This window comes from Bos indicus, chromosome 9 (genome assembly GCF_029378745.1).
Source record: "Bos indicus isolate NIAB-ARS_2022 breed Sahiwal x Tharparkar chromosome 9, NIAB-ARS_B.indTharparkar_mat_pri_1.0, whole genome shotgun sequence".
Classification (NCBI taxonomy): domain Eukaryota; kingdom Metazoa; phylum Chordata; class Mammalia; order Artiodactyla; family Bovidae; genus Bos; species Bos indicus.
The window spans coordinates 42853013-42865581 of NC_091768.1; the positions used below are offsets into that span (position 1 = coordinate 42853013).

Here is a 12569-nt window from a genome sequence, read left to right on the forward strand (position 1 = left end):
ATATTGTGTTAATTTCTGCTGTACAGTGAAGTGATTCAGTTATACACACACACACACACACACACATTCTTTTCCAGTGTGGTTTATTACAGGATATTGAATATAGTTCCCTGTGCTGTGCAGTGGGACCTTGTTGTTTATCCATCCTATACATAATAGTTTGCATTTACTAATCCCAAACTCCTAATCCTTCCCTCCCCACCCCACCTTGACAGCTACAAGTGTGTTCTCTATATCTGTGAGTCTGTTTCTAAGAAACATTTTAGAAAAGGAAAAATCATAAGTTCATAGAATTTTCAATTTACTTTTAATCTTACATGGATTCTTTGAAAATCATCCCTAACAACTCTAACATTAGTATTTACTGATAATATACAAGAAAAATTTGAAAGTAATATTTCTACTAGCAATAAGACACTGAACAAAATTTAAAACTTCTATAAATTATTTATATAATTAGATAAATTTATATAATTATATAAATAGATAAATCTATCCCAAGAACATATTCCTCCATGAATATACAGTGAAAACACTATTTTCTAAAGTGATTAAATTATTTACTTGGTGTGATTATGCCACCAACTTAATATACAGTTAGGTGATTTACTTCAGTTGTTTTCAAGTTTTAGGTACCACATTTTTCTTTTGCATTTAAAATTATTTTGAATATAAGAATAAAGTCTATATATATGATTCTAAAGTCAGAACTATACAGTCAAGGTCTATTCATCAGAGTAGTTTGCTTCCATGCCTGTCTTCTCCACCTGTGTTCCCCTATCCCAAATGTATGCAATATATATTTATAGTTCACCTATCTTATAAAAAAGTATACTATACTATTCTGCCCGTTGGTTGTGTTTTTATTGTTATCTAAAGCCAATGTGTATTCTGGAGACCACTCCACATCAGTGTAAAGAGATCATCTTTTTCAGAGTTGCATAGTGTGTTTCATTGTATGGATCTACCCCAGTTTATTCAACTAGTCCCTTACTTATGGTTATTTGGTTTGTTTCCAGTCTTTGCTGTTGTTGTTGTTATTGTTGTTTCCAATCTTTTGCTAACACAAATAATATTGCAGTGAATACATTTGTGCATAAGTCACATATAAATGTGGTTCCTAAAACTTGAAAACAACTGAAGTAAATCACCTAACTGTATATTCAGTTGGTGGCATAATCACACCAATTAAATTTTATTCATATAAAGTGACTTATGCACAAATGTATTCACTGCAATATTATTTGTGTTAGCAAAAGATTGGAAACAACAATAACAACAACAACAAAAAAGATTGGAAACAAACCAAATAACCATAAGTAAGGGACTAGTTGAATAAACTGGGGTAGATCCATACAATGAAACACACTATGCAATTCTGAAAAAGATAATCTCTTTACACTGATGTGGAGTGGTCTCCAGAATATACAGTATATAAATATATGGGCTTCCCTGGTAGCTCAGAGGTTAAAGCGTCTGCCTGCAATGCAGGAGACCTGGGTTTGATCCCTGGGTCGGGAAGATTCCCCTGGAGAAGGAAATGGCAACCCACTCCAGTATTCTTGCCTGGAGAATCCCATGGACGGAGGAGCCTGGTGGGCTACAGTCCACAGAGTCGCAGAGTCGGACACGACTGAGTGACTTCACTTTCACTTTCATGTAAATATATGGGTTTCCCACGTGGCGCTAGTGGTAAAGAACCCACCTGCCAATGCAGGAGACTTAAGAAACAGGTTCAATCCCTGGGTCTGGAAGATCCCCTGGAGGAGGATTCCATGGCAACCGACTCTAGTGTTCTTGCCTAGGAAATCCCGGATAGAGGAGCCTGGCAAGCTATAGTCTGTAGGATCACAAAGGGTTGGACATGACTGAAGCGACTTAGTATGCATGCATTTAAATGTATATATAATTTTGCTTCAGTTCAGTTCAGTTCAGTCTCTCAGTCGTGTCTGACTCTTTGCGACCCCATGAATTGCAGCACGCAGGGCCTTCCTGTCCATCGCCAACTCCCGGAGTTCACTCAGACTCATGTCCATCGAGTCGATGGTGATGCCATCCAGCCATCTCATCCTCTGTTGTCCCCTTCTCCTCCTGCCCCCAATCCCTCCCAGCATCAGAGTCTTTTCCAATGAGTCAACTCTTTGCATGAGGTGGCCAAGTACTGGAGTTTCAGCTTTAGCATCATTCCTTCCAAAGAACACCCAGGACTGATCTCCTTTAGAATGGACTGATTGGATCTCCTTGCAGTCCAAGGGACTCTCAAGAGTCTTCTCCAACACCACAGTTCAAAAGCATCAATTCTTTGGCGCTCTGCCTTCTTCACAGTCCAACTCTCACATCTACATGACTACTGGAAAAACCATAGCCTCGACTAGACGAACCTTTGTTGGCAAAGTAATGTCTCTGCTTTTGAATATGCTATCTAGGTTGGTCATAACTTTCCTTCCAAGGAGTAAGCATCTTTTAATTTCATGGCTGCAATCACCATCTGCAATGATTTTGGACCCCCTGAAAATAAAGTCTGACACTGTTTCCACTGTTTCCCCCTCTCTTTCCCATGAAGTGATGGGACCAGATGCCATGATCTTTGTTTTCTGAATGTTGAGCTTTAAGCCAACTTTTTCACTCTCCTCTTTCACTTTCATCAAGAGGCTTTTGAGTTCCTCTTCACTTTCTGCCATAAGGGTGGTGTCATCTGCATATCTGAGGTTATTGTTATTTCTCCCGGCAATCTTGATTCCAGCTTGTGTTTCTTCCAGCCCAGCGTTTCTCATGATGTACTCTGCATATAGGTTAAATAAGCAGAGTGACAATATACAGCCTTGACATACTCCTTTTCCTATTTGGAACCAGTTGTTCCATGTCCAGTTCTAATTGTTGCTTCCTGACCTGCATATAGGTTTCTCAAGAGGCAGGTCAGGTGGTCTGGGATTCCCATCTCTTTCAGAATTTTCCACAGTTTATTGTGATCCACACAGTCAAAGGCTTTGGCATAGTCAATAAAGCAGAAATAGATGTTTTTCTGGAGCTCTTGCTTTTTCCATGATCCAGCGGATGTTAGTAACTTGATCTCTGGTTCCTCTGCCTTTTCTAAAACCAGCTTGAACATCAGGAAGTTCACCGTTCACATATTGCTGAAGCCTGGCTTGGAGAATTTTGAGCATTAATTTACTAGTGTGTGAGATGAGTGCAATTGTGTTATAATTTTGCTAGGGATTATCATTTCCCTTCCACAGGTGCTGTTTACACAGCGTTTTACATTCTTACTCGAAATATGTGCCATCCCTGTTCTCCAGCCTGCCAACTCAGTAGGTGGTCAAACTTTTTGATTTTTGCTAATCTGATTACTTGCCTCCTTTTATTCTGCCCTAAGATATATGTCATGCTTTCATCTACTTTTGGAAGAACTCTGTTAGCATAAACAATAGGTGATTGTAATGAGGGTAATGGGAGGGTGGCTATACTGTCCCTATGTATTTCCACTCACCTAATCATGGAAATGCCAAAGCCCAAAGCACACACCATCTGTGTTAAGACCTTGTATTTCCAAAAGCTGGTTTGGGTTTCCAGACAAAGTAAAGGACAACAAATATGACCTCACTTCTTTCTAAGGTCAGGAGAATGCAGAGAGGACAGGAAGTGAAGTTCACTGGCACTTTACCAGGTTCAGGATCCCGAGAAAGATGAAGGAGGAACTGTGGTCATCTTTTGTCAGGTTTCTGTCTCCAGAACAATCCCAAAGCCAAGGAGGAGCCATCCCTGGGTATGGGTGCTTTCCACAGAGTGTGGCATGACTATTCTTTCACCTGCAGGGCTGCCTACACCCAGGACCTCTTCTTTTGCCGCCTTGTAGGAGGAGTAAATGTCATGGATAGAAATTTTTTTCTTTCAGCAGCTCCCATTTCTCTATATTCTCATGGGCAATTTTGCCCCCCAGGTCACATTTGGCCAGGTCCTCAGACAAATTTGGAGAGAGGCACTCCTGACATCTAGTGAGTAGAAGCAAAGAATGCTGCAAAACATCTAGTATGCACAGGATAGCCTTCGCCTCCCAGCCCCCTGCCTCCCCTAACAAAGCCTTATCTGGTTCAAAAAGTCATTAATGCCAAAGTAAGGAACCCTGCTGTATTCTTCCTTTATGCACACATTCACAGACATCCTCAAAGTGACTGTAATCTGTGGCAGGGGAAGGGCAGAGTCACAGAGACTCCCTGTCTTTGCACCTCCAAAAATCAGTGGCAATTTAGAAATCTCTTTATTCAAACTCTAAGGAGTTATGTATTTATCTGGAAGATTAAATAACAAATACCATTTTAATCTTCTAAAAACTGATAATCATTAGGTATAATGCAACCTTTTAACTGTAAGAATAAAGAAAAGTGCTATTTATTTAAAGTAAATGGGACTGAAAGTCCCATGAATAATCAAAAACTTGGTTAATAGAGTATGACCAGAGAATAATGCACTTGGCTTCTGTGGAGAAATTAAAGTACATGCTGTGAATTGGTATTAAGGAAATTGCATGAAAAGTTAGTCTTAAAGTACCATGATCCTGAGGCAACAGCCTCAGGTGCACAATATATCACATTCAGTCTTTATCTCCCTTCATTTTTTCCTGACTTCTTTCACCTTGGATAACCCAGATGCTCAGACTTTGGAACTTTTGAGAATGGTAAGGTAGCTCACTCTCCACATTTATTTTCATCTAGAACAGACCTAAATTTTATTGCCAAGAGGCTATTATCTCTTTCACACGAATTGTTTTTGAACTTTGGCTTGCCTTATTTATTTACTGGGCATAGACTGTTTTTAATACTTCTGAGCATAATTCATTTACCTAAAATGTACCCCTGAAAAGTTATGCCTAAACTGAATTTTTGGAAATAAAAATTTTAAATCACAAGGGAAATTTGCCATTCAAAGGGAGTCTGAGGCTAAATCTTTTAAGAGAAAAGCATCTTTTGTACAAAGCAAATAATAACTCTTTAATTTGCCTGATTTTAAGTCTGAATTTTTTTTAATGTAGCCCAAGTCTTACTCAGTATTATGCATGATGCTAATTTAAAAAATATCAATCATGAATTTTAAAAGATTTTGAAAGTTAACGAACATTTTACAAGCTATTTTTTAGGGTGTAAAATTCAATGATACATCTTTATTACTAACAAGGGTTTGTTAATACTTGTTTTGGGTGATGAGAAAGGGAGTAGGATGCTAGGCATACCTGATATAAGAATAGGCAGCATTATAGAGCCACACTGACAGAGCGAGAAGAGTGGTTGGTAACCTGTTACTTAAACAGTAACGTTATGACTAAGAGCATGGATTCAGAAACCAGATTGCCTGGGTATAGTATCCTGCCTAGTGTGGCCTTAGGCAATTTACACTACGTGGCTGTGCCTAAGTTTCCTCATATGAAACACAGAGAATGCCAATATTATTTACTTAATGGGGTTGATCTGAGGATTAAATGAGCTAATACATGAGTTGTAAATGAAAGCACTAGAGTAGATGATAATTATGGATCTGATGGGCAAAGTTCAGCTTCTCTGTACATCGGTGCTGAATTGAATCTCAGAGACAGAGTTCTGAGGGAAGTAGAAAAGGATAGCTTCATTACTTTGCCAGGCAAAAGGGGGGCGACAGTGGGCTAATGCCCTCAGAACCATGTGTCCCAACTTGGAGAAGATAGTGGGACGTTTTATTGTAATTGTTCAAAGAGGGTGTGATCAGCTCGTGGACATTCTTCTGATGGGTTGGTGGTGAGGTGAGTAGGAGTCAGCATCAACAATCTTCAGGTACAACTGGTCATCTACATGCTTGGGGGCAGCATACCATTGTTAATCTTTAACTTCTTCCACCTGGAGGGGGTTTCAGTGTCTGCAAAATAGCTCTAAGATACTGTTATGTGTATCCATTGATGGGGAAACAGGGCCTTTGCTCTTGACTGTTTCTCCCTAGTTTTGTATCCCTTCCCTTCCCTAATTAACAGCTACTTAAATCTGCACGTTGGAGCTCAGGGAAGGTCTTGGTTGTTGTTGTTGAGTGGTGTCTGACTCCTTTTGACCCCATGGACTGCAGCACGTCAGACTTTCCTGCCCTTCACTATCTCCTGGTGGTGGTGGTGGTTGAGTCACTAAGTCATGTTTGACTCTTGCAATCCCATCTACTGTAGCTGGCTAGGCTTCTCTATCCATGGGATTTTCCAGGCAAGAATACTGGAGTGGTTTGCCATTTCCTTCTCCAGGGGATCTTCCCATCCCAGGGATTGAACCTAGGTCTCCTGCACAGCAGGCAGATTCTTTACCAACTAAGCTACCAAGGAATGCCATCCATCCATTTCATCCTCTGTTGCCCCTTTTCCTCCTGCCCTCAACCTTTCTCAGCATCAGTTTCTTTTCGAATGAGTCGGCTCTTTGCATCAGGTGGCCAAAGGATTGGAGCTTCAGCTTCAGTATCAGTCCTTCTGATGAATATTCAGGGTTGATTTCCTTTAAGATTCACTGGTTGGATCTCCCTCCTGTCCAAGGGACTCTTAAGTGTCTTCTCCCGCATCACAATTCAAAAGCATCAATTCTTCAGCGTTCAGCCTTCTTAATAATCCAACTCTCCCATCCGTACATGACTACTGGAAAAAAACATAGCTTTGACTATATGGACCTTTGTCAGTGAAGTGATGTCTGCTTTTTAATATGCTCTCTAGTTTTCATAGCTTTTCTTCCAAGGACCAAGGGTCTTTTAATTTCATGACTGCAATCACCATCTGCAGTGATTTTGGAGCCCAAGAAAATAAAATCTGTCACTATTTCTATTGTTTCCCCGTCTATTTGCCATGAAGTGATGGGATTGGATGCCATGACCTTAATTTTTTGAATGTTGAGTTTTAAGCCATATTTTTCACTCTCCTCTTTAACCCTCATCAAGAGGTTCTTTAGTTCCTTTTCACTTTCTGCCATTAGAATGGTATAAGCTGCATATCTGAGGTCGATATGTCTCCTGGCAATCTTCATTCCAGTTTGTGCTTTATCCAGCCTGGCATTTCACATGATGTACTCTGCATATAAGTTAATTTTGCAGAGTGACAATATATAGCTTCGACATAATCCTTTCCCAATTTTGAACTAGTGCGTTGTGCCATATCTGGTTCTAACTGGAACTTCTTGATCTGCATACAGGCTTCTCAGGAGGCAAGTAAGGTGGTCTGATATTCCTATCTTTTAAGAATTTTCCACAGTTTGTTGTGATCCACACAGTCAAAGGCTTTAGTGTAGTCAATGAAGCAGATATTTTTCTGGAATTCCTTTGCTTTTTCTATGATCCAGTGGATATTGGCAATTTGATCTCTGGTTCCTCTGCCTTTTCTAAATCCAGGTTGTACATCTGGAATTTCTCAGTTCATGTACTGCTGAAGACTAGCTTGAAGGATTTTGAGCAAGACCTTGCTAGCATGTGGAATGAGAGCAATTGTACAGTAGTTTGAATATTCTTTGGCATTGCCTTTGTTTGGGGTTTAAATGAAATCTGACTTTTTCCAGTCCTGTGGTCACCGCTGAGTTTTCCAAATTTGTTGACACATTGAGTGCAGCACTTCAATAGAATCATCTTTTAGGATTTGAAATAGCTCAGCTGGAATTCCATCACCTCCACGAGCTTTGTAATAATGTTTGCTATGAATGAAAGCTGTTTCCTATAATTTAAAAAAAATAGGGGACACAAAGGCTTTGTGCCCAGGAATCCCACAGGGCTCTGCTCTGTATCAGATCCTCCATGGTGAGGGAGTACATCCTTCTAGAAGTGCCTGTCTGCACCCTTTCAGGAGGCACAGCTGGTTCTGCCTGAGCTGCACACAGGGGAACCCAAGGTTCAGCGAGGAGCCAGAAGCAAGGACCCAGGACAGACCCTGGGGAAATAAAAAACAAAAAACACCGTTTCTGCGAGGCCGTGCCACATTTCATAGGTTGGGCACAGATGATACGAGAGAGTGCCCTCACGCCCGTTCACTACCACTGCCAGAGTCTCAGGATAGCTTCCCAGAGGAACTGGCGCTTCGGCTCCATCCCTTTCTCCAGGGAGGGCTGGGGGCCAGCAAAAGACACTTAGCAGACACCAACCCTGGTTCAGAACACATATTTATGCGTGCCTACTCCGTGGTGGGCCCTGGGTATCCCACGATGAATCGGACTCTGCCCAAACTCCAGGGGCTGGGACACCGCTCGCCCATCCCTGTCACCCTCCGCCCTGACAGGCCAGGAAGAGGTGGGAGGAGCTGAGGTTTGCACCCTACCCCGCCTTCCCGGGATCACCTCCAGAGCCCCGCCCCTCGGGGCGTCCGGGCTGCGCCGCAAAGTAGGGAAAATTCTTTGCTGCAGAACAGCCCGCCTCCGTCTTTACGGCAAGTCGTATTTCACTCCTCTAATATGGCGTTCCCCATTTAGGCAGCGGCCGTAGTTTCTACCATAGATGGATGTGGGCAGTGCTGGGTTGAGGGTGTTATGTGTGTAACCCAGACTGCGGGATCTGCAGTTAAAGTTCGTTTCTGGTCACGACTCCAAAAACCCACCCTCTTGAGGGTCAAGAATCGCCGCTTTTTTCTAGTTCCCGCAAGTTCCTCATCTGTCCCTGGCTTGTTCCCCGCGCCACCTCCGGACACCCTCAAGTCCCTGAAACCCTCAGACTCAAACTATGAGCCTTCGGCAGCTGCTTTTGCGCTTGCCCCGTTATCTTGGGGCCTCGGGTCCCCTGCGTGGCCCCCTCGACACCATCTCTTCGGTGATCTCCTGTCGTGGTCAGTCCTCCAGGTCCCCGGCCCAGTGGAACCAAGTGGTGTCAGAGGCGGAGAAGATCGTGGGCTACCCCACGTCCTTCATGAGCCTCCGTTGCCTGCTGAGCGACGAGCTCTGCAACATCGCTATGCAGGTGCGGAAGCTGGTGGGGACTCAGCACCCTCTGCTTACCACAGTCAGGTGAGCTACACCTTCGCCCTGACACACTCTCACCCACTCTAGTCCTTTTTTCTGGCCGATACACTTTTCCTGCCTCTCTCAGACTGCCTGTTTATTTCTTTTTACTCCTTAATTTCCTCAGCCATCCTAGACATTCGGTGTTGTGTCTTAGTCCACTCACCTTAACATACTTTTATTAATATTTGCGATGCAAGAATGAGAACACGTGCGATTTTCGCATTTTTGCTTCATGGCTATTAAAGGTGAAGTTGCCTCGGTGATTTGTGGAAACATCGAGTAGGGATGTGGGTTTGAGTCACTTCCTAGAAATAGTCTTTTAAACGTGGGATAGTTTTATTTTCGGTTCTGCATTATTCAGGAAGTCACCTCTAGAAAGAATGGGTTGGGGGGAGATAGGCCAAAAGTTTGGCAGTCATTTGCAACTTTTGTCTCAGGCTTGAAGTAGGAATTTATCCAGTCAGTATTCATTTTCCCTTGGGATTTTTATCACTTTATGCTGGACTGCTACTGTGAAACCTGCTTTTAGGACTTTAAGGACCACAGCTTTGGGTTCCATTTTAAAAAACCCCACCTTTATATTAACAATTGCAAACACATAGAAAAGTTGCAGGAATAAAATTAATAACATACTTTAATTATATTCACCTATTATACACACACACACACACACACACACTATTCATGTATATGTAAATAAAATATATATACATACACATGTTTTTCCTGAATCGTTTGTGGTACATTTCATATGTCATTCCTTTACCCCTAAGTACGTCATTGTGTATTTCTTAAGCATAGGAATATTCTTTACATAACTCTAGTACAATAAGCAACTTACTTGTCCCCTAGGGAACATTTGGCAATGTATGGAAATGTTACAACTGGGCTGTGCTGCTGGTGTTTAATAGGTAAGAGGCCAGAGATGCTGTTAAACACCCTGCAGTGCCCAGGGCAACTCCCTACCGTGAAGAATTAGGTACACTAAAATGTCAGTAGTACCATTGTGGAGAAATCTTGGACAAAATTATCATTTTTATTAAAGAAAAAGCACAAACTTTTGAAATAATTGGAGGTTCACATGCAGTTGAAAGAAATACTATAGAGAGGTCCAATGTATCCTTTGCAGTTTTGTCCCACAAGCAGGATGTTGACACTGATACATTTCCATCACTACAAGGATCTCTCATATTGCTCTTTTATAGCTACCCTTACTTCCCTTTCTCTTGCTTTAATTTTTTATGAGACATCTGCTATTTCTTTGTTACTATAAAAGTTACCAAATAGCAATACCAAATAGCAGTAGTAGAGAGATTTTATTTCTTGGGCATCATTCCCAGTTATCAGGAATGTCATTTTATGAGTAGGTTAAATTTGTTTTGAAGCTGAAATGTTAATTCTCCAGAGATTCTAGATGGTACACACTCAGAACACACGGCATGTATCTTTTAAAGCTTAATAGTGAGAGGAATGAGCTTACCACCCAGTTGAAGAAATATAACTTTTATCAATCCTGTTGAAGCTATCTCTATTCACTGGTTTATCTCCCTGATCCCCACTGAACTGAATTTTGTGTTTATTTTTCCTTTTTAAAGTTGCATGAGTGTTTTCTTAAATAGTAATGTGTCTAATAATGCTCATTTTTAAAATTTACAAATATTGTAGTTTATTGCATGTAGTCCTTTGTGACTTGCTTTTTAAATTTGTCATTGTTTCTAAGATTTATCCCTGTTGTGTTAACTATACTTTGTTAGTTTTTCACTGATGTGTGAGATTCTACTGTGTAAATACCATAGTCTTCTTTTGATCAGCATTTGTGTTGTTTGCAGTTTGTGGTGTTATGAAAAGTACTGCTGTGAATATCCTGAACATGTCTTCTGGTGTACTTGTCTTGAGAGAATAAAGGCGGGTATACACATGGTCAGCTTTAGGAGATAATAACAAATTGTTTTCCAAAGTCGTTATACCAGTTTACATTCTTACTAGCAGTATCTGACAGAGAAGGCAATGGCACCCCACTCCGGTACTCTTGCCTGGAAAATCCCATGGATGGAGGAGCCTGGAAGGCTGCAGTCCATGGGGTCGCTGAGGGTCGGACCCGACTGAGTGACTTCTCTTTCACTTTTCACTTTCATGCATTGGAGAAGGAAATGGCAATCCACTCCAGTGTTCTTGCCTGGAGAATCCCAGGGATGGGGGAGCCTAGTGGGCTGCCGTCTATGGGGTCGCACAGAGTTGGACACGACTGAAGCGACTTAGCAGCAGCAGCAGCAGCAGTGTCTGAGTTCAAGTTACTCTGTGTTCTCACAATACATGAACCATGAAATGTCTTATTTTTTGCCAATCAAATAGTGGGTTTCTCTGTATGTGATGGGAATATGGTAGTGTTAGCAGTGGAGGATGTGGTAGTACAGTGAGCCCTCCAGATCTGTGAGTTCACAACCACACCCTGAACCAATTGTAGGTTCAATATTCAGTGGGGATGTTTCAGAAAGTCCCCCTGAAACAAAACTTGAGTTTGCTGTGCACCAGGAACTATTTTTATAGCACTAATATTGTATATACAACCATTTACATAGAATTGGCATTGTAAGTAATCTAGAGATGATTTAAAGTATAGGGGAAGATGTACCTTGGATTATACACAGATACTGTGAGGGACTTGAGAATCCTCAGATTTTGATATCCATGGGAGTTCCTGAATCTAATCCCCTTGGACTACATATTACATTGTGCATATGCATATTGTAGTGTCTATAATAAAGCATTGACATGAAAAGGGCAGAACTAGAAAAAGCCTTAGAAATGTGCATATTCTGAGAATTGCAGTTCATCTACTTGTCAGAGTATCAATTGGGGTCTTAGAGAAGACTCCTTCTGAGACCACCAGAGACACTCTAGATGAAAGCTTGTAAGACTAATGGCTCTGAAACTTTCCTGATTGTAGCCTCCCCTGCCTGCCTGTCCCTGATCTAATACAGTGAAAGAATTGGAGAAAGTTTCAGCGAAGCCATAGTAACATATGTGGATTACTTTATTTTGTAAGAAAAGGAGGAGTTAATCTGTATATAGTTTTGTTACATGTTTAAATTCTTTAAACAGTCTAAACTCACAGGCAGTCAGTGAACAAAAACCTTTTGGGGAGGTGATCCTGTATACACCTATTTCAGCAAAGAAGCAAGCATTTGATCCATAGGGTAGGCAGATTGTGGTTATTGTAAATTATAGCTAAAAACATGGATTAAGTAGCTATATTGTTTCACATGCTGCACCTTACTTTGTTGAAATCTTGTTGGCAAAGCATTGATAATTAAGACAGAGAGTATCTCAGTATGCTAGCCAAAGGACACAAAGACCCCATATAGTTAATATAGATAAGACCATAAAAAATTGGGTTTGGTAAATTCTTTTACTTAGTTCTGTTTTACATTTTGAGATTCCATTATTTACTTATATTGATATTCTGATCCCTTGGGTCATTTTACTTTTTGGGTAGATAAACACAGTGTATTAGGGATGAATCATATCTGATGGCCCTAAAATTTAGATGTACAGTGACATTTTTTGGCAAACAAGAGGAGAAAAGAAGGAAATCACCATAATTCATTA

General features: G+C 41.1%; 1 protein-coding gene across 5 annotated transcripts in view; it reads left to right on the plus strand.

Moving 5' to 3' along the window:
* Positions 1 to 8389: 8389 nt before the first annotated feature.
* PDSS2 (decaprenyl diphosphate synthase subunit 2) overlaps positions 8390 to 12569 on the plus strand; it is a 286547-nt gene continuing 282367 nt past the window's right edge. For 4 of the 5 annotated variants that reach the window (XR_002181420.2, XM_019967269.2, XM_070796007.1 and 1 more), the window contains exon 1: positions 8390 to 8963. Coding sequence is in view for 4 of the 5 variants with exons in the window: in XM_019967269.2 (XP_019822828.2) it covers positions 8683 to 8963 (281 nt within the window). In the remaining variant the exon portion in view is untranslated. The remainder of the gene's footprint in view (positions 8964 to 12569) is intronic. The other variant, XM_019967268.2, reaches the window with a different exon arrangement.